This window comes from Mustelus asterias, chromosome 22, assembly GCF_964213995.1.
Source record: "Mustelus asterias chromosome 22, sMusAst1.hap1.1, whole genome shotgun sequence".
NCBI classification, from domain to species: Eukaryota; Metazoa; Chordata; class Chondrichthyes; order Carcharhiniformes; family Triakidae; genus Mustelus; species Mustelus asterias.
This window is the reverse complement of record NC_135822.1, coordinates 57218911-57245149: the sequence shown is the minus strand read 5'-3', so window position 1 is coordinate 57245149 and position 26239 is coordinate 57218911. Positions and strand designations below refer to the sequence as shown.

The following is a 26239-nucleotide window of genomic DNA, read 5'->3' as shown; positions in this document are numbered from 1 at the left end:
TAACACACACATAACACACACATAACACATACATAACCCACACATAACACACATACATAACACATACATAATACACACATACATAACACATACATAACACACACATAACACATACGTAACACACACATAACACACACATACACACATAACACACACATAACACACACATAACACACACATAACACATACATAACACACACATACATAACACATACATAACACACACATACATAACACATACATAACACACACATAACACACACATAACACACACATAACACACACACAACACATACACAACACACGCATAACACACGCATAACACATGCATAACACATACATAACACATGCATAACACATACATAACACATACATAACACACACATAACACATACATAACACACACATAACACACACATACATAACACACATATAACGCACACATAACACACACATAACACATACATAACACACACATAACACACACATAACACATACATAACACACACATAACACACACATAACACACACATAACACACACATAACCCACACATAACACACACAAACACATTCACATCAACAGTATCGGTGCTTGCATACAGACCACATGTACATAACACACACACACACAACAGACACACATGCACACACACGCACACAACACATATGCAACACACAGACACACACATACACATACATATACACTCCGCCCACATCTGTATTTTTCATATCATATCACATATTGCACATACATTCACACTGCAGACACACGCGTGACCCAAGCACATTCATATGTGTCACAACACAGTGCACATCATACCGACATAGAACAGTACAGCACAGAACAGGCCCTTCGGCCCACGATGTTGTGCCGAGCTTTGTCTGAAACCCAAATCAAGCTATTTCCTCCCTATCATCCCGAAGTTCTCCATGTGCCTATCCAATAGCTTCTTAAATGTTCCTAAAGTTTCTGACTCCACTATCCCTGCAGGCAGTCCATTCCACACCCCAACCACTCTCTGAGTAAAAAACCTACCTCGGACATCCTTCCTATATCTCCCACCATGAACCCTATAGTTATGCCCCCTAGTTACCACTTCATTCACCTGAGGAAATAGTCTTTGAACATTCACTCTATCTATCCCCCTCATCATCTTATAAACCTCTATCAAGTCTCCTCTCAACCTTCTCCGCTCCAAAGAGAAAAGCCCAAGTTCCCTCAACCTTTCCTCATAAGACCTACCCTCCAAACCAGGCAGCATCCTGGTAAATCTCCTCTGCACTCTTTCCAGTGTCTCCACATCCTTCTTATAGTGAGGTGACCAGAACTGCACACAATGTGACATATGATGCATACTCATCATACACGTCATGAAGCCAATGTTACGCAAACGTTGCCCTGAATTCGAAGTGGTGAGTGGCTTTATTTGAGCACCCAGTAACCAGAGGAAGGGAGGGAGAGATCAGAGAGTGGCTCAGTGTCTTAAACCTCGAGGTAGATTCAATCCATCGCAGCAATCTGTCAACTCTCGGAGCTCTCCGAGCAAGTTACTGCCCGTCACCACTCGTTCACATTCATTAGCAGAGCGGGGACTTAGCCCGTCAGCCAGACACCAACTAACAGGCACTGGCACGGTAGCACAGTGGGTTAGCACTGCTGCTTCACAGCTCCAGGGACCTGGGTTCAATTCCCGGCTTGGGTCACTGTCTGTGTGGAGTTTGCACATTCTCCTCGTGTCTGCGTGGGTTTCCTCCGGGTGCTCCGGTTTCCTCCCACAGTCTAAAAGATGTGCGGGTTAGGTTGATTGGCCATGCTAAAATGGCCCCTTAGTGTCCTGGGATGTGTAGATTAGCGGGTAAAATATGTAGGGATATGGGGGTAGGGCCTGGGTGGGAGTGTGGTCGGTGCAGACACGATGGGCCGAATGACCTCTTTCTGTACTGTAGGGTTTCTATGATTTCTATGGCCTCCATTGGCATTCCAAATACCCTCTTCTTTTCCTGATTACTAAGAAAGAAATGGGTTTGGTTCGGCGACCATAACAGATCCCACGGCACCATTTTAAAGAGGTGGGGGTTAGAACAAAGAACAAACAAAGAACTAAGAAAAGTACAGCACAGGAACAGGCCCTTCGGCCCTCCAAGCCCGTGCCGATCATGATGCCCGAACTAAACTAAAGAAGAAACCTTCTGTCCTCACTCAGTCCACTTCCCTCTATTCCCTCCCTATTCATGGACCCATCCAGATGCCTCTTAAATGTTGCTAATGTACCTGCTTCCACCACCTCCTCTGGCAGCGCGTTCCAGGCACCCATCACTCTCTGCGTGAAAAACCTCCCCCTTAAACTTTCCCCCTCTCACCTTGAACCTGTGCCCCCTTGTAATTGACACTTCCACCCTGGGGAAAAAGCCTCTGACTATCCACCCTGTCTGTGCCTCTCATCATTTTGTAGACCTCTATCAGGTCTCCCCTCAGCCTCTGTCTTCCCAGTGAAACCAATCCCAGTTTATCCAACCTCTCCTCATAGCCGACACCCTCGAGACCAGGCAACATCCTGGTGAACCTTCTTTACACTCTCTCCAAAGCTTCCACGTCCTTCTGGTAGTGTGGTGACCAGAACTGCACGCAATACTCCAAATGCGGCCTCACCGAGGTTTTATACAGCTGCAACCTGATTTCCCAACTCAATGCCCCGGCCGATGAAGGCAAGCATTCCATAAGCTTTCTTAATCACCTTGGCCACCTGTGTTGCCATTTTTAGAAAACTGTGGACTACACACCCAGATCCCTCTCTATGTTAATGTTCCAAAGAGTTCTGCCATTTACAGTATAATTCACACCTAAATTTGATCCTCCAAAATGCATCACCTCACATTTGTCCAGATTAAACTCCATCTGCCATTTCTGTTCCCAAGTCTCCAATCTATCCATATCCTGTTGTGTCCTCTGACAATCCCCGGCACTATCAGCAACTCCAACAATCTTCATGTCATCTACAAACTTACTAATCAGACCACCCACATTTTCCTGCAGATTATTAATATATACTACAAACAGCAGTGGTCCCAGCACTGATCCCTGTGGCACACCACTAACTACAGATCTCCATTCTGAAAAACCCTTCCACTGCTACTGTCTTCTATAACCAAGCCAGTTCGGTATCCATCTAGCCAGCCTACCCTGAATCCCATGTGATTTTAGTTTTTGTACCAGTCTGCTATGTGGGACGTTGTCAAACGCCTTACTAAAGTCCATATAAACTGCATCCACTGCCCTTCCCTCATCAATTATCTTGCCTCTTCAAAAAACTCAATCAAGTTGGTGAGACATGATCTTCCCCGTACAAAACCATGCTGCCTGTCACAAACTAGTCCATTTCCTTCCAAATGTGCAGATATCCTGTCCCTCACTATCTTCTCCAAAAGCTTCCCCACCGCTGACGTCAGGCTCACCGGCCTATAATTTCCTGGATTATCCCTGCTTCCTTTCTTAAACAAGGGAACAACATTGGCTATTCTCCAGTCCTCTGGTCTGTGGTCAAACAGGATGTGAAGATATCTGTTAAGGCCCCAGCTATTTCTTCCCTTGCTTCCTGCAGTAACCTGGGATAAATCCCATCCGGCCACAGGGACTTGTCTACCTTAACGCAATTTAGGATACTCAACACTTCCTCCTTCGATGTATTGACATTCTCTAGAGTGTTCACACACCTATCCCTGACCTCAGCATCCGTCATGTCCTTCGCCTTGGTGAATACCGATGCAAAGTCCTCATTAAGGATCTAACCCACTTCCTGTGGCTCCACACATAACTTCCTGTGGCTCCACGCATAACTTCCTGTGGCTCCACGCATAACTTCCTGTGGCTCCACGCATAACTTCCTGTGGCTCCACGTGTAATTTCCCTCCATTATCCTTGAGTGGGCCTACTCTTTCTCTTGCTACCCTCTTACTTCTAATATATGCATAAAAAGCCTTGGGATTCTCCTTGCCTTTATTTGCTAAAGACGTTTCATGGCCTCTTTTAGCCCTCCTAATTCCACATTTAAGCTCCTTCCTACTTTCACTATATTCAATGGCTTTGTCAGTTTTTAGATGCCCAGACCTATCATATGCTTCCTTTTGACGATGCTTACAATTTTCCTTGTCTTCCATGTTCCTGAATCCTGCCATTTCTACCCTTCATTTTTGAGGGGACATGCCTCTCCTCCAAATCAATCAACTGGCCTTTAAAAGCTTCCCACATGTCAGACGTGGGTTTGCCCTCAAATAGCCGCTCCCAATCCACATTCCTCAGCTCCTGTCTAATTTGGATGTAATTGGTCCTCACCCAATTAAGCGCCCTCTCCCGAGGGCCACTCTAGTCCTTATCCAATGACTACCCAACATCTTATGGAATTATGGTAGCAAAGTTCAAAATGCTCCCCCACTGAGTTCTCCCCGAGTTCTGCCCAACACCTATCCCACAACCATTATCACTGAAACAGTTGAGCCATCAAGAAGGCATATGGCATGCTTGCCTTCATCGGTCAGGGCATTGAGTATAAAAATTGGCAGGTCATACTGCAGCTGTACAGAACCTTAGTTCGGCCTCATTTAGAATATAGTGTACAATTTTGGTCGCCACACTACCAGAAGGACGTGGAGGCTTTGGAGAGGGTACAGAAAAGATTTACCAGGATGTTGCCTGGTCTGGAGGGTATTAGCTATGAGGAGAGGTCGGATAAACTCGGTTTGTTCTCACTGGAACGACGGAGGTTGAGGGGTGACCTGATAGAGGTTTACAAGATTATGAGAGGCGTGGACAGAGTGGATAGTCAGATGTTCTTTCCTAGGGTAGAAAAGTCAAGTACTAGGGGACATAGGTTTAAGGTGCGTGGGGGAAAGTTTAGAGGAGATGTGTGAGGTAAGTTTTTTACACAGAGGGTGGTGAATGTCTGGAACGCGCTGCCCGGGGAGGTGGTGGGAGCGGGTACGATAGCGGCATTTAAGGGGCAACTAGACAAATCCATGAATAGGATGGGAATGGAAGGATACGGACTCTGTAAGTGCGTACGGTTTTAGTTGAGGCAGGCAGCATGGTCAGTGCAGGCTTGGAGGGCCGAAGGGCCTGTTCCTGTGCTGTACTGTTCTTTGTTCATCTTTGTTCAAACTTTGCAGAAGTTTGCTGTGCGCAAAACGGCTGCTGTGTCACTCTAAATGTAACACTGATTACAATTCATTGGTGCTATAGAATCGGAATTATTTCAGTTTGAAATGAGAGACCGTGGATCTTACGAACTCAACATATGATCGGTGGACTTTAATACAAAATGCAGAGTGTAGTAGGTCTTTCATTTCTATTCTGTAAACTAAGGGAGGCCTGCACTGTGTAACTGAATCCCAGTACATGTGGTCTCTCTGAGGAAGATCTGCTGTGTAATATCTCACTGGGGATAGCGGCAAGAAATCCATAGCGGTGCATTCATCCTTTCCACTCACCGCATCATGTCTTTAATAAAGAGGCTTGGAAATGCGGGAAAAGACCGGTTCCTGGGTGAATGTGCGTGATCACCAATAACCTGTCTTATCCTGGTCCCCTTGCTTGACTTGTTGAGGGTGCAGTCTGGACAAGGCTCTGAGTGCAATAACCGACCCTTACCTCAAAGGACTGAAAGGTCAGCCCCACGTGGAAACTGTCAGAGACTCGTATCCTCCAGATACAGACTTTTGATGGCCTGTAGTCATCGGGGTAGTTTGGAGACTGGATCTGCCCGAGATCCTTGTTGATATCCCCGCCGCAAATGGCTAAGGTTCGAACAGAAAGAAATAAAAGGTACACTTAAGCACAGTTTCTGATTTGCTTCCTAAACTCGATAGAAATAAAATGAAAGACCCGGCATGAATCCAGAGTGACAGATAAACTCTGTTGGGTTGAACATGGCGTTCACCTTTGCCAAAGGACAACTGGAGTTCATGCTTTTTGATCGGTCCTTGAACTCCTCCTGCGTCTATGGGTTACGTTGGATGAAGATAGGGCTGGACTTATTAAATAATGTGCTCACGGAAGACTGAGGTTCAAACGCTATCCCGACTCAGACAAGGAGACAGTTTGAAGACCCAGTGTTAATAAACCCCTTGGGGAGAATAGAGAGGAACATGGAAGACTGTCCAGCGTGCAGCTTTAGGCGCTGAGGCAGGAATTTTGGGACAAACCCGGAGGACAACCGACACTGCAATTTATCTGGGGCACCAGCTTAGCAACCCAAAGTAACAATGGAAAATAAGACGACCCCTTCCACCTTTTCAATTGGAAGGCCTAGAATCGGGGAGATGATGGCCTAGTGGTATTATCGCTAGGCTATTAATCCAGAAACTCAGTTAATGTTCTGGGGACCCGGGTTCAAATCCTGCCATGGCAGATGGTGGAATTTGAATTCAATTTTTAAAATCTGGAATTAAGAATCTACTGATGACCATGAAACCATTGTCGATTGTCAGGGAAAACCCATCTGGTTCACTAATGCCCTTTCGGGAAGGAAATCTGCCATCCTTACCCGGTCTGGCCTACATGTGACTCCAGAGTCACAACAATGTGGTTGACTCTCATCTACCCTCGGCTCAACTGGCTGAGCAAGACGCTCAGTTCAAGGGCAACTAGGGATGGGGATTAAATGCTGGCCCAGCCAGCTACGCCCAGGTCCGATGAATGAATAAAAAAAAGTCATGATGGCAAAGCAAGAGACCATTCGGCCCACTGATTCTCAATCCAGTTTCAATTTCCATACCCTGCTTTGTCATCGCTCTTCTCTATCCCTCCGACCCCTTTCCAGCCCCACACTCTCTGCCCTCCTCTGATTCCAGCACTTAGAATGTCTCCGATTTCAATCGCTTCATTGCTGGCAAGTTGCTTTCCTTCCTAATTCTCTCCACCGCTCTATCGCGCTCTCTCTCCTCCTTTAAGGTATTCTTAGAATCATAGAATAGAATCCCTACAGTGCAGAAGGAGGGCATTTGGCCCATCGAGTCTGCACCGACCACAATCCCACCCAGGCCCTACCCCCATGACCTCACGTATTTATCCTGTTAATCCCCCGACACAAAGAGTCAATTTAGCATGGCCAACCCACCTAACTCTTAAAATCTATCTCGCCAGGAGCAGAGAGAAGTCAGAAGCAGAGTTGTAGTTACTGACTCTGTCAGGGTGTGTTACCCCTCCTCATCCTCAAATCTTGAAATGGCCCCAGTACCTCTGCCCCAATTATCACAGAATCATAGAATCTACAGTGCGGAAGGAGGCCATTCGGCCCATCGAGCCTGCTTCGACAACAATCCCACCCAGGTCCCATCCCCGTAACCCCACGCATTTACCCTCCTAATCTCCCTGACACTAAGGGTCAATTTTGCATGGCCAATCAACCTAACCGGCACGTCTTTCGGACTGTGGGAGGAAACCGGAGCACCTGGAGGAAACCCACGCAGACACGGGGAGAATGTGCAGACTCCACACAGACAGTGACCCGAGCTGGGAATCGAACCCAGGTCCCTGGCTCTGTGAGGCAGCAGTGCTGAGCTCAGCGTAGACTGACTAAGTTCGAAGGGTTAAATTACAAGGCAAGGTTTGCACAGACTCAGTTTGCAGACCCTCGAGTATGGAATACTGAGACGTGATCAAACTGAAGTGTTTAAGGTGATTAAAGGATTCGTAGGGTCGATTGAGGGAACCAGTTTCCTCTGCTGGGTTAATCCAGAATGAGGAGGTATAACTTGAAAATTAAGAGGCAGGCGGCGCAAAGGCAGCGTCAGGAAGCCCAACTTCTGGTAAACTCTGCTAAAGGAGAGTGGAAATCTGGAACCCTCTCCCCCAGCAAGTTGTTGAGGATGGAAGGAGGAGGGGGTCGACTGAAAATTTAAAGATCGACATTGATAGGTTTTTTATCACCAAAGCAGGTAAATGGAATTAAGTTACGAATCGACGGTGATCGAATTGAATTGTGGCGCAGGCTCGAAGGGCTGAATGGCCTCCTCCTGTTCTGATTCACATGCTAGGAAACCATAAGACCACAAGACATCGGAGCAGAATTAGGCCACTCGGCCCATCGAGTCTGCTCCGCCATTCAATCATGGCTGGTATTTTTCTCATCCCCATTCTCCTGCCTTTTCCCCATAACCCCTGATCCCGTTATTAATCAAGAACCTATCTATCTCTGTCTTAAAGACACTCAATGACCCGGCCTCCACAGCCCTCTGCGGCAAAGAGTTCCACAGATTCACCACTCTCCGGCTGACGAAATTCCTCCTCATCTCTGTTTTAAAGTATCGTCCCTTTAGCCTGAGGTTGTGCCCTCTGGTTCTAGTTTTTTCTACTAGTGGAAACATCCTCTCCACGTCCACTCTATCCAGGCCGAGCAGTATTCTGTAAGTTTCAATAAGATCCCCCCCCTCATCTTCTAAACTCCAACAAGTACAGACCCAGGGTCCTCAACTGTTCCTCACACGACAAGCTCTTCATTCCAGGGATCATTCTTGCGATCGGAGGCTGCAGAGACTGCCCACGATGTTTGTCACACGGTCTGTCCTCAGACGCTCCTTGGCAATCACTACAGGGCCAGGGCTGCACGCAAGACTGGAAGACTAGATGTGAACTCTCTCCTCCTCTCTCAGTTCTTTCCTAAACACTTCCAGACCTCCAGCAAAGACCCAATTAACAGGGAGAAATAAAACCAAGCACACAGTGGGTTTTCTTAAAAAAAAAAGAACCAACAGCGCTCTTTTACAAGATTGAGCAAAGAACAGAGAGGCAAAGCGATGATTAAACCCTTTGGAAAATGAGCAAGATTGTTCCATTATTTCCCAGGATTTGTCCCACACATTCTGACCTCATCGGGCATTCAGCCGCTTGTCCCGCACACGAAATACAAGTCCCGGTGACTTTCTTCACGTGCGTGATACCAGTTTGTGCTGTGTGGCCCAGTGGTTTGTAAATACCGCTGCCCGGCCGGTGTGCCAGGTCGCTGACTTAGGAGAGGGCCTTTCCATATCGCAATCCCAAGCTCCTCACCTATCCCAGGCTCTATATTCCGATTTTCATCCATCTTTTATTTTAGAACATTCCCCCCCCCCGCCCCACCATCCACTTGCGGAGATACATCCAACCAGGAAGTTGCCTGGTATGGAGGACATTAGCTATGAGGAGAGGTTGGAGAAACTTAGTTTGTTCTCACTGGGACGAAGGAGGTTGAGGGGCGACTTGATAGAAGTCTAGCACGTTTTCTACACAGAGGGTGGTGGGTGCCTGGAACTCGCTGCCGGGGGAAGTAGTGGAAGCAGATACGATAGTGACTTTTAAGGGGCATCTTGACAAATACAGGAATAGGATGGGAATAGAGGGATATGGTCCCCAGAAGGGTAAGGGGTTTTAGTTCAGTCGGGCATCATGGTCCGTGCAGGCTTGGAGGGCCGAAGGGCCTGTTCCTGTGCTGTAATTTTCTTTGAGTTATAAGGAGAGGCTGGATAGACTGGGACTTTTTTCCCTGGAGCGTAGGAGGCTGAGGGGTGATCTTATAGAGGTCTATAAAATAATGAGGGGCATAGATAAGGTAGATAGTTAACATCTTTTCCCAAAGGTAGGGAAGTCTAAAACTAGAGGGCAGAGGTTTAAGGTGAGAGGGGAGAGATACAAAAGGGTCCAGAGGGGCAATTTTTTCACACAGGGTGGTGAGTGTCTGGAACAAGCTGCCAGAGGTAGTAGTAGAGGCGGATACAATTTTGTCTTTTAAAAAGCATTTAGATAGTTACATGGGTAAGATGGTATAGAGGGATATGGGCCAAACGCGGGCAATTGGGACTAGCTTAGGGGTTAAAAGCTGGGCGGCATGGACAAGTTGGGCCAAAGGGCCTGTTTCCATGCTGTAAACCTCTATGACTCAATGACAGCTCTAAGGGCACTGGGGACTCTCTGGGCGTTTGAGTCATATGACCATTCTCGACCCACATAGCGTGGCCAATCTGCCACACATCATAAAACAAGGCTTCTTGCCTTCAACCTTATTTATATTCTATACGAGGCTGATCCAGAGATTGCAGGGGTGTTGATTATCTCTGCTTTACACTACAGGTTTGTGAGAATGTTGAATACAGGGCGGTACAGTGGTTGGCACTGCTGCCTCACAGCGCCAGGGACCAGGGTTCGATTCCCGACTTGGGTCACTGTCTGTGCGGAGTCTGCACGTTCTCCCCGTGTCTGCGTGGGTTTCCTCCGGGTGCTCCGGTTTCCACCCACAGCCCGAAAGACGTGCTGGTTAGGTGCTAAATTCTCCCTCAGTGTAAACCGAACAGGCACCGGAGTGTGGCGACTGGGGGATTTTCACAGCAACATCATTGCAGTAAGCCGACTTGAGACATGAATAGATAAACTTTAACATTTAAATCTTTATTGATTCTTTCATGGGATTTGGGTGTGACTGGGCAAGGCCTAATTGTCACCAATCCCTAGTTGCCCTTGAACTGAGTGTCTCGCTCGGCCATTTCAGAGGGCAGTTGAGAGTCAACCCCATTGCTGCGGCTCTGGAGTCACATGTAGGCCAGACCGGGTAAGGACAGCAGATTTCCTTCCCTAAAGGACATTGGTGAACCAGATGGGTTTTTCCGACAATGGGTTCAAGGTCACCATTACTGAGACTAGCTTTACACTGCAGATCTTTAACTGAATTTAAATTCCGTGATTTGAACCCCTGTCCCCAGGGTATTCATGATGTGGAGATGCTGGCATTGGACTGGGGTAAGCTTACCCCAGGGTACTACCAGCCCAGTCACGTTACCACTCTTCAGAAAGCAAAAATGCCCAGCTACCTTTGGAGGTGAGGTGAGCTCCACTCCGCTCTCAGTGCCACAGAAGCCTCCTCCACGCGCGCCCGGGGAATATTGTTTAAAAAATCCACCATTACCTTCATACATAGCGGAGAATCCCTTCCCAACCCAGCTGCTGCTGCTGCGAAACTCGATCCACAGCCGACTATCCGTCGAGATCAGGGACGATGGGACTTTATCACCGCAGAATCTGCCTGGAGAGAGAGACACATCAGATTAGCGAGAGGGTTACTCGCAAGTGTGTGAACACTGGTCAGGCTGCCTCTGCGTGGGTACCCACCGCAAACGATTCTCTCGCTGCCCAATGGATATTTCGCAAAGAAATTGCTCAGAGCAGATTAACTGGTCGTGCATCTTGTTTTTTGAGAGGATCCTGTGTGTAAAATGGCTGCCACGTCTGCCTACATAATTGTCACGGCACTGCGAAAAGGAACTCACTCACTGGGTGCAGCATGCTAATTTACGCACAGCACGATCCCACAAACAGCAATGAGATGAATGTCATAGAATCCCTACAGGCAGAAGGAGGGCAGTAACTCACCTCCTGACTCCCCAAAGCCTGTCCACCATCTGCAAGGCACAAGTCAGGAGTGTGATGGAATACTCCCCACTTGCTTGGATGGGTGCGGCTCCCAACAACACTCAAGAAGCTCGACACCATCCAGGACAAAGCAGCCTCGCTTGATTGGCACCCCATCCACAAACATTCACTGCCTCCACCACCGACGCTCAGTAGCAGCAGTGTGTACCATCTACAAGATGCACTGCAGCAACTCATCCTTAGACAGCACCTTCCAAACCCACGGCCATTTCCATCTAGAAGGACAAGGGCAGCAGATACATGGGGAACACCACCACCTGCAAGTTCCCCTCCAAGCCACTCACTGTCCTGACTTAGAAAAATAATATGGTATTTGCTCCCAAATAAACCTCTTGGACTTTAACCTAGTGTTGTTAAAACTGTTACTTAGAAAAATATCGCCATTTCTTCACCGTCGCTGGGTCAAAATCCTGGAATTCCCTCCCGAACGGCATTGTGGGTCAACCCACAGCACGTGGACTGCAGCGATTCAAGATGGCGGCTGGCCACCAAGGGCAATTGGGGATGGGCAATAAATGCTGGCCTAGCCAGCGACGCCCATGTCCCACGAATAAAAAATAAAAAATTCGGCTCATTGAGCCTGCACCGCCGACAATCCCACCAAGGCCCTATCCCCGTAACCCCACATAGTTACTCTGCTAATCCCTCTAACCTACGCATCCCGGGACACTAAGGGGCAATTTAGCGTGGCTAATGCACCTAGCCCGTACATCTTCTTTGTTCAGGAAGTACACTCTCTACTTTCGGAGTTATGGCTCTGGACTTCAGTGGGCAGAAACGCAACAAATGGAATTCGATCTGGAAAAGCGTGAGAACGAACTAGGCAAGGGAATGGTGAGAAGCGGAGGGGAACAAAGGGACCTTGGAGTGCATGTCCACGGATTCCTGAAGGTACAGATCGATAAAGTGGTTTTGAAGCCACACAAGCTTCATTTTCAGCCTTATTGGCTGAAGCACAGAATTGACACTAGCAAGGAAGCTATGCTGGAACCATACGAAACACTAGTTAGGCTGCATGGCTTACAGTTGCGGTCATCGCACTTTTTTTTAATACATTCGTGGGACATGGGCGTCGCTGGCTGGGCCAGCATTTATTGCCCATCCCTAGCTGCCCAAGGGCCAGTTGAGAGTCAGCCACATTGCTGTGGCTCTGGAGTCACATGTAGGCCAGAGCGGGTAAGGACATGAATGAACAATGTACACAATTCAAACTAATCTGTGCAAATTTACCCTGCATTCACATGACACTTCCACAACTCACCATCACTGGTACCCACTCAGAGGTAGGCTAAAAGGACATTAGTGATCCAGATGGGTTTTTCCGACAATCGGCAATGGTTTCATGGTCATCAGTGGATTCTTAATTCCAGATTTTTGTTTTAATAGAATTCAAATTCCACCATCTGCTGTGGCGGGATTCAAACCCAGGTCCCCAAAACATTAGCTGAGCTTCTAAATTAATAATCTAGCGATAATACCACTAGGCCGCCGCCTCCGCACAGCAGGGAAGATGGGATCACACTAAACAGGATGCAGAGGACTTATGAGGATTTAGCCTGGACTAGAGAATTTTAGTTATAGGGAAAGATTGAATAGAGTGGGGTTGTTTTCTTTGGAATAGGGAAGGCTAAGGGGAGGTTTAATTGAAGTATTGATTTATTATTGTCACATGTATTAACATACAGTGAAAAGTATTGTTTCTTGTGCGCTGTACAGACAAAGCATACTGTTCATAGAGAAACAAAGGAGAGAGTGCAGGATGTAGTGTTACAGTCACAGCTAGGGTGTAGAGAAAGATCAACTTAATATAAAGTAGGTCCATTCAAAAGTCTGATGGCAGCAGGGAAGAAGCTGTTCTTGAGTCGGTTGGTACATGATCTCAGACTTTTGTATCCTTTTCCCAATGGAAGAAGATGGAAGAGAGAATGTCCGGGGTACGTGGGATCCTCAATAGGTTTATAGGGGAATTCCCTTCACCAAATCCAGTCTGGATGTACGGGAAGAATGGTAGAGGCACAAATCCTCACCGTGCTTAAAATGTACTTGAAGGTGCATTTGAGCCACTGTAACCTACAGGCTATGGGCCATGGGCTGGAAAGTGGGATCGAGCTAGATTGGCAACTTGTCCACTGGCACAAACACGACAGGCTGAAAGGCCTCGTTCTGTGTCGCAAATTGTGATATCGAACAAGGGAGGAATGTTGGCCAGGGAAATCGCTGCTCTTTCTCAGCTGGATTCAGCTGGACGTACACGAGGGGTCATAGGTTCAAGGTGAAGGGGGGGAGGTTTAACACGGATATCAGAAGGACATATTTTACACAGAGGTTGGTGGGGGCCTGGAATGCGCTGCCGGGCAAGGTGGTGGGGGCAGACACACTGGGAACGTTTAAGACTTATCTAGATAGCCACATGAACGGAGTGGGAATGGAGGGATACAAAAGAATGGTCTAGTTTGGACCAGGGAGCGGCACGGGCTTGGAGGGCCGAAGGGCCTGTTCCTGTGCTGTATTGTTCTTGGATGATCAGTACAGGAAGATGTGGGGCCTCCAGTTTGCGTCTCGAACATGCATGTATTCCACAAGAGGTCTCGCTCATAGCACACGGTTAGAAATTTACACACACGCACACACACACGCACGCACACACACACACACGCACACACACACATACGCACACACGCACACGCACACACACACACACAGAGAAAAGCACAGTTTGGGAATGCCAGCAACGTTTGGGCCAAGCTGAGTGTCACGGCAGGAATTAAAGTGGAAAGCTACAACAAAACAGACAAGAGTTCAATTTTAGCAGGGATGAAGCCAAAGCAAACATGTGGAGACGGTTAAACAGGTCTCGACACAGGGGCTCCACTCTGCCAGGTAATCATTCAGACACAGAAGCAATTTCTTCGTCACAAAAGGGCAACAAATTAATCCGGCTGAGATTCAAAAGGAGTTTCAAAGGTGACAGCAGGGAATTAATTACAGGCTGCTCGATGTTACTAAGGTGGAAAGCGAATCAATATTCTCCCCACCGCCCCCGCACTCCCAGGGTGCTCTCTCCCGCTGGGGTGTGGCTTCTGGCGTCTTTCCATTGCCTCACAATTTGAAACTGAGCCTCAGGTTGTCTTCAGCCATGGAGGCTCTGACTGGCCGTCCCCTCCATGGCTCTGGGGCGCTAAGCTCGAACTTGAGGCCCCGACAAGCCCATTGCTGCCTCATGTCTCAAGTTCATTTATTAGCCACAAGTAGGCTTACATTAACACCGCAGTGAAGTTACTGTGAGAATCCCCTAGTTGCCACACTCCTGTTGGCGCTGATTGGCAGCAGGCGGGACTTCCGTCTGCCCTAGGCCGAAGGCCCGGCCCTGGAGAGCTCTCGGCCAATCAGGCTGGGCGGCAGGTCTCCGGGCACAGCACTGCGGTGGCTGGAAGAGGTACTGCAGTGCTGTGCCTCGACTGAAGTCCTGGGGCTGCAGTTTAGGGGTCTTGGGGGGAGCTGGAAGATAGGGGGTGGCCTGGGATTTGAAGGGGCGGGGGGAGAGTGAACTCGGTGTTGGGTGGGATGTAGGCCGGACCTCCCAGTTCCTGGAGGTGAGGATGCCCCAAATCTGAAGGGGCCTTCAGATTGAGACACCACCTCCCCTTCCTGCCCAAGATGGAGATTTCTAACCTTTTCTGTCTATCACCCTGCTCCAACCGGCTCCTAAGAATTGAGGCTGGGGGAGGGGAAGAGGCCTTTAAGTGGCCATTAAGTGGATACTTAAAGGGCTTAATAGGGGCAAGGGCAGGCTTCCCACCCAAGGCCCTGCCTGCCCCATCGTGAAATTGCTTCTGGGTTGGGGCAGGCGGGATCTCAGAGGGAACCCCATCCAAGCTATTTTACACCCCCCTAGAACCCAGGGAGAAGCATGAAATGAGATGGTTCCTTAGTACAGTTCACTGAGGGAGGAGAATGGGCCCATAGCACTGTGAATTTGAAGACAGGTGTCGTAGGTCTGCCTAGTAACAACAGGAACAAGAATTTAACAAGGAATGATTCCGACATAATCTGCCCAGCAACAGGTAAAAACCTGCCTCGTGACAAAAGTAGCTAGTATTCAAAGGGGTGATGAGATGCAATCTTTCCTAGTAATCAGATTAGCAGGCATCCAGACAGAATCAGATGTAAATAGCCCCATCATCAGGAAACAGCTTACCTAGATGACTGAGAGATCAATGGAGGTTTACATATGCTAATTTCGAGAGTCACGGGATATGGAAGATGTAGACAGAGCAAGAACTTAGAGGGAGAATCAAAGAGGAACAGGGTATAATTATCAGGACCTGGAGCAGTAGGCCAGTTTAACATCTCACAGCCGAGAGGCCAGTTTAACATCTCACAGCCAAGAGGTCATTTTAACATCTAAGATGTCTTAGAGCCAAGGTAATGCAGAAACCTTCGTAAAGGCAGTATAGTTATCTTCACTGGACCACGAAAAGACATTTCCTAGACATGCCTTGTTTTTTGTGGTAACTGTAAGCTGGATTTGAGTTATAGATTTAGTAAATTTGGATGTTAGAAACATAGAAACATAGAAAAACTACAGCACAAACAGGCCCTTCGGCCCACAAGTTGTGCCGAACACATCCCTACCTTCTAGACCTACCTATAACCCTCCGTCCTATTAAGCTCCATGTACTCATCCAGGAGTCTCTTAAAAGACCCTATTGAGTTCGCCTCCACCACCACTGACGGCAGCCAATTCTACTCACCCACCACCCTCTGTGTGAAAAACTTACCCCTAACATCTCCCCTGTACCTACCCCCCAGCACCTTAAACCTGTGTCCTCTCGTAGCAGACATTTCCACCCTGGGAAAAAGCCTCCGAGAGTCCACCCGATCTATGCCTCTCAACATCTTATACACCTCTTTGGATGTTGTTTGGGAATGGGAAGATCTTAAGGAGTTTAGTAATTCATATATTTAATGGTCTTCGAGTATTAACGTCCTACTTCTATGTAATTGTCTTTATCATTAGTTTAGTAAACAGTAGTTGTTTCACGACATCTGGGTTGTTTATTCTCACTGGGAAGTTTCCGTTGATACCTCACACTAGTCTAAAGACAAAACTATACACCACCATGAACTGGCGTTTCAAGTTGAGACGCCCGCAGAGCCAATATCTGCGTAGTTTGCGACACAGAGGACAAAACTGCAGTAGAAACAGAGCGCAGGGACGTGGGTGAAAATATGCATCAGTCATTGAAGGTGGGAGGACAGTTTGAAAGAATGGTTAAAGTATCCGAGGTTTTATTAATAGGGGCATCATGTACAAGTGCAAGGAACTTGAATAAGACACTAGTTTTCCCTCAGCTAGAGTATTGCATCCAGTTCTGGGCACTGTGCTTTAGGAAGGATGTGAAGTCTTTAGAGAGGGTGCAGAAAAGGTTCACAAAAATGGTTCCGGCGATGAGGAACTTCAGTTATGAAGATAGATTGGAGAATTGGATCCTTTTCATTGGAGAGAAGGTATTCAAAATCACGAGGGGTCAGTGGATAGGGAGAAAGTGTTCCCACTTGCAAAACTATCAGTTACGAGAGGGCACAGATTTAAAGTAATTGACAAAAGAAGCAAAAGCTACTTGGGAGATAGAATCATAAAATACCTACAGTGCAGAAGGAGGCCATTTGGCCCATCGAATCTGCACCGACCACAATTCCACCCAGGCCCTATCCCCATAACTCCATGCATTTACCCTAGCTAGTCCCCCTGGCACGAAGGGGCAATTTAGCATGGCCAATCCACCTAACCTGCACATCTTTGGAACTGTGGGAGGAAACCGGAGCACCCGGAGGAAAGCCACGCAGACAACGTGCAGACTCCGCACAGACAGTGACCCAAGCCGGGAATCGAACCCGGGTCCCTGGAGCTGTGAGGCAGCAGTGCTAACCACGGTGCTACCGTGCCGCTCCTAAAAACAAAGAACAAAGAAAATTGCAGCACAGGAACAGGCCCTTCGGCCCTCCAAGCCTGCACCGACCATGCTGCCCGACTGAACTAAAACCCCCTACCCTTCCGCGGATCATATCCGCCTGTTCCCATCCTATTCATGTATTTGTCAAGACGCCCCTTAAAAGTCACTACCGCATCCGCTTCCACTACTTCCCCCAGCATCGAGTTCCAGGCACCCACTACTCTCTGTGTAAAAAATCTGCCTCGTACATCTCCTTTAAACCTTGCCCCTCGCACCTTAAACCTGTGTCCCCCAGTAACTGACTCTTCCACCCAGGGAAAAAGCTTCTGACTATCCACTCTGTCCATGCCTCTCATAATCTTGTAGACTTCTATCAGGTCGTCCCTCAACCTCCGTCATCCCAGTGAGAATAAACCAAGTTTCTCCAACCTCTCCTCATAGCTAATGCCCTCCATACCAGGCAACATCCTGGTAAATCTTCTCTGTACCCTCTCCAAAGCCTACACATCCTTCTGATAATGTGGCGACCAGAATTGAACACTATATTCCAAGTGTGGCCTAACTAAAGTTCTATAAAGCTGCAACATGACTTGCCAATTTTTAAACTCAATACCCCAGCCGATGAAGGCAAGCATGTCGTATGCCTTCTTGACTACCTTCTCCACCTGCATTGCCACTTTCAGTGACATGTGTACCTGTACACCCAGATCCCTTTGCCTATCAATACTCTTTAGGGTTCTGCCATTTACTGTATGTTTCCTATCTGTATTAGACCTTCCAAAATGCATTACCTCACATTTGTCTGGATTAAACTGCATCTGCCATCTCTCCGCCCAAGTCTCCAACTGATCTATATCCTGCTGTATCCTCTGATGGTCCTCATCGCTTTCCGCAAATCCACCAACCTTTGTGTCGTCCGCAAACTTACTAATCAAACCAGTTACATTTTCCTCCAAATCATTTATATATATTACAAACAGCTGAGTTGTGAAGGTGTGGGGTGCACTGCTTGAGAGTGTGGTGGAGACATGTTCACTAGAAGCATTCAAAAGGGAATTAGACAGTCGTCTGAAAAGGAGGAGTGTGCAGGGTTATGGGGAAAAAGCAGGGGAATGGTACTGGGTGAACTACTCATTTGGAAAGGCGGTGCAGATGCGATGGGCCAAATGGCCTCCTCCTGCAGTGTAAACTTTGGAGATTCTGAGAACTGGACAGGGATGAAAAGGAGGTTTCACAGTTTCAATCAGGTGAACATTAAGAGTTTGCGTATCCTTACCACGCAAGGGGGCTTTCTTCCAGTACCCATCTCGGACTTCCACATAATCGTACCAGCACAGTCGGCTCCTGAATGTATCCATAGCCGTGAAGTTTAATATAATCTAAAAGAAAACGGAGAAAGGTCAAGATACAAACAGCATTGAAATAGGAAATAAAGGATTTAAATTCATCTCAGGGGCGGCACAGTGGCACAGTGGTTAGCACTGCTGCCTCACAGCGCCAGGGACCGGGGTTCTATTCCCAGCTTGGGTCACTGTCTGTGTGGAGTTTGCACGTTCTCCCCGTGTCTGCGTGGGTTTCCTCCGGGTGCTCCAGTTTCCTCTCACAGTCCAGAGATGTGCGGGTTAGGTTGATTGGCCATGGAAAATTGCCCCATAGTGTCAGGGGGATTAGGAGGGTAAATATGTGAGGTTATGGGAATAGGGTCTGGGTGGGATTGTGGTCGGTGTAGACTCGATGGACTAAAGGTGTGCAGATTAGGTGGATTGACCATGCCAAATTGCCCCTTAGTGTTCAAAGATGTGCAGATTAGGTGGATTGGCCATGCTAAATTGCCCCTTAGTGTCCAAAGATGTGTAGGCTAGGTGGATTGGCCATGCTAAATTGCCCCTTAGTATCCAAAGATGTGCAGATTAGGTGGATTGGCCATGCTAAATTGCCCCTTAGTGTCCAAAGATGTGCAGGTTAGGTGGATTGGCCATGCTAAATTGCCCCTTAGTATCCAAAGATGTATGGGTTAGGTGGATTGGCCATGCTAAATTCCCCTTAGTGTCCAAAGATGTGCAGGTTAGGTGGATTGGCCATGCTAAATCGCCCCTTAGTGTCCAAAGATGTGTAGGTTAGGTGGGATCCCACCTAGTGTCAGGTGGGATTAGGAGGGTAAATATGTGGAGTTACGGGGATAGGATAGGACAGGACCTGGGTGGGATTGTGGTCGGTGCAGACTCGATGGGCTGAATGGCCTCCTTCTGCAATGTAGGGATTCTATGATTCTCAGCTTAGTGGGATATTGTAAAATGGGTGACGGCGAATCAGCAGCTAGGTCTCACATTTCCACAGTTGTCTTCAATGCAAAATTAAAACAGGCGTCAGATTCGCTGCTCCCATTTTCCAATCTGACACAATGTCAGAGTCGACCCCAGTCTCAATTCTAACCTGAAAGCAGCGCACTCTCTCAGCCAAATGGTCACTCTCAGGCTCCAGCCTGGACTTTGGACAGCATTTACCCTGCACGGTTCAGAACCTGGACATCAGGTTCGAATGGGGGTCAGATGTCCACAGTGTGAGGGGGGAAGAGGGGACGAAGGGGTGAGTCACTCCCTGTGGCTCTCTCTGAATGGCCAATTATTGGCCAGAGGATGAGCTCACTGTTCTTATGGGGTCTGGAAGCAGGAAGTCTTATCATAGAATCCCTACAGCGCAGAAGGAGGCCACTCGGCCCATCGAGTCTGCACCGACCTCAATCCCACCCAGGCCTATTCCTGTAACTCCTCATATTTACCCTGCTAATCCCCCTGACACTAGGGTTAATTTTCCATGGCCAATCCACCTAACCTGCACATCTTTGGACTGTGGGAGGAAACCGGAGCACCCGATGAAAACCCACGCAGACACGGGGAGAACGTGCAAACTCCACACAGACAGTGACCCGAGGCTGGGAATTGAACCCGGGTCCCTGGCGCTGTGAGGCAGCAGTGCTAATCATTGTGCCACCGTGCCGCCCAGTTTCCACAGCAAGAGCAGCGTCCAGCTCCACAGCAAGAGCAACATGCCATGGCAGGTTAAAAGTTTATTTATTCGTCACAAGTAGGCTTACACTCACACTGCAATGAAGTTACTGTGAAAATCCCCTAGTTGCCACACTCCGTCGCCTGTTTGGGGACACTGAGGGAGAATTTAGCACGGGCAATGCACCCAACCCGCACATCTTTGGACTGTGGGAGGAAACCGGAGCACCCGGAGGAAACCCACGCAGACACGGGGGAGAACATGCAGATTCCGCACAGTGACCCAAGCCGGGAAGCAGCAGGGCTAACCACTGTACTACTGTGCCACAGGTTAGTGAGAGAGAGAGAGAGAGAGAGAGTGCGAGGGAGAGTGAGAGAGAGAGAGCAAGGAGAGAGAGAGGGAGAGAGCGCAAGGGGAGAGAGAGCAAGAGAGAGAGAGAAAAAGAGAGAGCAAGGAGAGAGAGAGAGCAAGGAGAGAGAGAGGGAGAGAGCGCAAGGGGAGAGAGAGCAAGAGAGAGAGAGAGAAAAAGAGAGAGCAAGGAGAGAGAGAGAGCAAGGAGAGAGAGAGGGAGAGAGCGCAAGGGGAGAGAGAGCAAGAGAGAGAGAAAAGGAGAGAGAAAGGAGAGAGAGCAAGGAGAGAGAGAGGGAGAGAGCGCAAGGGGAGAGAGAGGAAGAGAGAGAGAAAAAGAGAGAGAAAGGAGAGAGAGAGAGAGCAAGGAGAGAGAGAGAGGGAGAGAGCACAAGGGGAGAGAGAGCAAGAGAGAGAGAGAAAAAGAGAGAGAAAGGAGAGAGAGAGAGAGCAAGGAGAGAGAGAGGGAGAGAGCGCAAGGGGAGAGAGAGCAAGAGAAAGAGAGAAAAAGAGAGCAAGGAGAGAGAGCAAGGAGAGAGTGCAAGGGGAGAGAGAGCAAGAGAGAGCAAGGAGAGAGAGCGAGAGAGAGGGAGCGAGACAGAGTGAGACAGAGCACCGTCATTTTGAGGTGCCTCCCTCTCTAATTTTATTTGACTTTAAATTTTTAAAAAAGATTCAGAAGCTTGGTCGCTATTGCTATGGGAGGGAGCGGGATGGGAAGGTTGTAGCTTGCTGCAGCTATTGAACCCAGGGAAGGCCTCCGAGCCAGCCTGGAGTGCTGTCCCTGAACTCTCTTTAAGAACTGGGCCATGAGGTCTATATTGCTGCTGCCAAAATGCATCAGCTGACGCCTCTCTGTATTAAATTCCATCTTGGCTGCCCACTGTCCGAACACAGTCACAGTGGCCCTCAATAGTTGCCTCATCCCCAAGATTGGTGTCAATTTGACTTTTTTTGTAATATTGGACCACGAGATTTTTATAAAAGACAGCAGGACATCTGGATTCAAAGCCATGGTCCCAGGGGTAGTTTAACAAACTGGCTTCCCATTACATCAAGCAGGTCCCGCTCCTCCCTCTTCCACTGGCTCGTGAAAAATTCAAAGGGTTGCATTTCCACAGATGATCTCATGAATGGCAATGTTCGTTCAACTCCGTCTCAGGGGTATCCGCTAGCTATGACTCCTTAGAGTCATAGAGTCATAGAGGTTTACAGCATGGAAACAGGCCCTCCAGTCCAACTTGTCCATGCCGCTCCTTTTTTTAATCACTAAGCTAGTCCCAATTGCCTGCATTTGGCCCATATCTCTCTATACCCATCTTACCCATGTAACCGTCTAAACGCTTTTTAAAAGACAAAATTGTACCCGCCTCTACTACTGCCTCTGGCAGCTTGTTCCAGACACTCACCAGCCTCTGAGTGAAAAAATTGCCCCTCTGGACCCTCTCACCTTAAGCCTATGCCCTCTAGTTTTAGACTCCCCTACTTTTGGGAAAAGATGTTGACTATCTAGCTGATCTATGCCTCTCATTATTTTATAGACCTCTATAAGATCACCCCTAAGCCACCTGCGCTCCAGGGAAAAAAGCTCCAGTTTATCCAGCCTCGCCTTATAACTCACACATCAAGCATCCCAGTAAATCTTTTCTGCACTCTTTCTCGTTTAATAATATTAGTGTGAATCACTTCAGGAAGATTGGCACTGATCGAGGGGAAAAGTTAATTTATTAGTCACAAGTAAGGCTTACATTAACACTGCAATGAAATCACAGTGAAATTCCCCTAGTCGCCACAGTCTGGCACCTGTTCAGTCTTTCAGAATGTGGGAGGAAACCGGGGCACCCGGAGGAAACCCACACAGACACAGGGAGAACGTTCAAACTCCACACAGACAGTGACCCAAGTTGGGAATCGAACCTGGGTTCCTGGCACTGTGAAGCAGCAGTGCTAACCACTGTGCTATTGTGCCAAGGGGCTCGAATTAAATCCTCTTTCAAACACAACTGGTATCATGCCAGCCCAAGCACAGGGATCAGCACTTAAGTGCAAGAGCACTATCTGTGCGAGCGCTGTAGGGAATGTATAGGTTTCGTGATTGCGATTTGGACACACTGATGGTTTGAAGGTTTCTGAATGGTTTTGGGGTTTGGAGTAGACATTGGGGTTCGTGGATGGAATTTGGGATTTGTGAACGAGGTTTGGGGTTTGTGAATGGACATTGGGGGTTTGTGAATGGACGTTGGGGTTTATGAATGGATGTGGGGTTTGTGAATGGATGTAGGGGTTTGTCAGCGGTGGGGAAGCTGTTGGAGAAGATTCTGAGAGATAGGATTTATTTGCATTTGGAGGTGAATGGACTTACCAGTGACAGGCAGCGTGGTTTTGGATGGGGAAGGTCATGTCTCACCAACTTGATTGAGTTTTTTGAGGTGGCGACAAGAACGATTGATGAGGGAAAGGCAGTCGATGTTGTCTACATGGACTTTAGTAAGGCATTTGACAAGGTCCCTCCTGGCAGGGCTGGTACAAAATGTACTGGCTCGATGGATACAGAACTGGTTTGGTTAGAGAAGACAGAGAGTAGCAATGGAAAGGTGTTTTTCAGAATGGAGATCAGTAACTAGTGGGTGTTCCCCAGGGATCAGTGTTGGACTTTGGTCGTTTGTAATACATATAAATGATCTGGAAGAAAACGTAGGGGGTCTGATTAGTAAGTTTGTGAATGACACAAAATTTGGCAGGGTTGCAGATAGTGACAAGTGGGGATACAGCAGGATATAGATAGATTGCAGACTTGGGCAGAGAAATGGCAGATGGAGTTTAATCCATACACATGCGAGGTGATACATTTTGGAAGATCAAATTCAGGTGCGAATTGGCAGAACCCTTCGGAACATTAACATACAGAGGGATCTGGGCCTACATGTCCGCAATTCACTGAAAGTGGCAACACAGGTGGATAAGGTGATCAAGAAGGCATACAGCATGCTTGTCTTCATCGGCTGGGGCATCGAGTATAAAAGTTGGCAAGTTATGTTACAGCTGTACAAAACTTTAGTTTTATTTGGAAAAATGCGCGCAATTCTGGTCGCCACCAGAAAGACGTGGATGCTTTGGAGAGGATATTCCCATTTACATTCAAGTAGTTATACTAACGATTACAATTAGTCTATTAATTGAAAAACATTTTCTGAAATGTACTGTACAGCCTGGCGCTCCTTCTAAAATGGACTCATCTGGTTAATTTATGGGCAAATAAATTATAGAACATAGAAAAACTACAGCACAAACAGGCCCTTCGGCCCACAAGTTGCGCCGGTCGTGTCCCTACCTACCTAGGCTTATATACAGGCTTACCTATAACCTCAATCCTATTAAGTCCCATGTACTCATCCAGAAGTCTCTTAAAAGACCCTATCGAGTTTTCCTCCACCACCACTGACGGCAGCCGATTCCACTCACCCACCACCCTCTGAGTGAAAAACTTACCCCTGACATCTCCTCTGTACCTATTCTCCAGCACCTTAAACCTGTGTCCTCTTGTAGCAACCATTTCAGCCCTGGGAAAAAGCCTCTGAGAATCCACCCGATCTATACCTCTCAACATCTTGTAAACCTCTATCAGGTCACCTCTCATCCTTCGTCTCTCCAAGGAGAAAAGACCGAGCTCCCTCAACCTATCCTCATAAGGCATGCCACCCAATCCAGGCAACATCCTTGTAAATCTCCTCTGCACCCTTTCTATGGCTTCCACATCCTTTCTGTAATGAGGCGACCAGAACTGAGCACAGTACTCCAGGTGGGGTCTGACGAGGGTCTTATATAGCTGCATCATTATCCCCGGACTCCGAAACTCAATCCCTCGATTGATAAAGGCCAGCACACCATACGCCTTCTTAACCACCTCCTCCACCTGCGAGGCCGATTTAAGAGTCCTATGGACCCGGACCCCAAGGTCCTTCTGATCCTCTACTGTACTAAGAGTCTGCAAATAATTGACTCAATTATATACTGTCAATTATATGCATATAATTATATGCATATAATTGACAGTATATTTAAGTCAACTTTCAGGGGCAACAATCAGATATTCTATTTGCAATTAAAATAAAAGCACCCCAGTTATTTTATCTTGGATGTGTAAAAATACATTAGCACATAAATCTTTTTGAATTCTATAAACCAGTCTACTAAAAGTGCCATGCCTATGGTAGCGTTGCACACCTTGCCTGGTATACATTGATGCAACTTGTACTTGAATCACCGTGTTGGAAACTTATGGTACAATGGGGAAAGGCCATTATGGTACAATGGGGAAAGGCCATTATGGTACAATGGGAAAAGGCCATTATGGTACAATGGGGAAAGGCCACTATATAAAGCCTTTCAGCCAATGTACACCAAAGGGCTGGTAATCATGTGAAACCCCTCGGATTGTGAGCCTAACGCTAACTGTGTGTAACTGCACTGAAACATCTCATGAGTGCAACATGATCGGTGTCTATGGTCTGGAGGGTTTTAGCTATGAGGAGAGGTTGGATAAACTGGGATTGTTTTCACTGGAAAGATGGAGGCTGAGGGGAAACCTGATAGAGGGTCTACAAAATGATGAGAGGCACAGACAGGGTGGATAGTCAGAGGCTTTTTCCCCAGGGTGGAAGTGTCAATTACAAGGGGGCACAGGTTCAAGGTGAGAGAGGGGAAAGTTTAGGGGAGACGGGTGAAGAAGGTTTTTGACACAGAGGGTGGTGGGTGCCTGGAATGCGCTGCCAGAGGAGTGGCGGAAGCAGATACATTAACAATGTTCAAGGCATATGCTGATAGACACATGAACGGAGGCTAACAGGGGGATAGAAACCGTGTATTGGGGCAGGCAGGCTTGGTGGACCGAAGGGCCTGTTCCTGAGCTGTATTGCTCTTTGTCCTTTGTGAATGGACTTTGGGGGTTTGTGAATAGAATTTGGGATTTGTGAGTGGACTTTAGGATTTGTGGATGGATTCTGGGGTTTGTGAATGGCCTTTGGGTTTGTGAATGGACTTTGGGTTTGTGAGTGGACTTTAGGATTTGTGGATGGATTCTCGGGTTTGTGAATGGACTTTGGGTTTGTGAATGGACTTTGGGTTTGTGAGTGGACTTTAGGATTTGTGGATGGATTCTGGGGTTTGTGAATGGCCTTTGGGTTTGTGAATGGACTTTGGGTTTGTGAGTGGACTTTAGGATTTGTGGATGGATTCTGGGGTTTGTGAATGGCCTTTGGGTTTGTGAATGGACTTTGGGTTTGTGAGTGGACTTTAGGATTTGTGGATGGATTCTCGGGTTTGTGAATGGACTTTCGGATTTGTGAATGGACTTTGGGTTTGTGGATGGCCTTTGGGTTTGTGAATGGACTTTGGGGTTTGTGAGTGGACTTTAGGATTTGTGGATGGATTCTCGGGTTTGTGAATGGACTTTCGGATTTGTGAATGGACTTTGGGTTT

General features: G+C 47.7%; 1 protein-coding gene across 1 annotated transcript in view; it reads right to left on the bottom strand.

Moving 5' to 3' along the window:
* The window catches only part of LOC144510036 (bone morphogenetic protein 1-like), a 307138-nt gene that overhangs the window by 33743 nt on the left and 247156 nt on the right, over positions 1-26239 (bottom strand). The window contains exons 12-14 of the mRNA XM_078239242.1: positions 18684-18786; positions 10927-11043; positions 5643-5788 (exon numbers count right to left, since the gene is read on the bottom strand). Of these exons, the coding sequence (XP_078095368.1) occupies positions 5643-5788; positions 10927-11043; positions 18684-18786 (366 nt within the window). The remainder of the gene's footprint in view (positions 1-5642; positions 5789-10926; positions 11044-18683; positions 18787-26239) is intronic.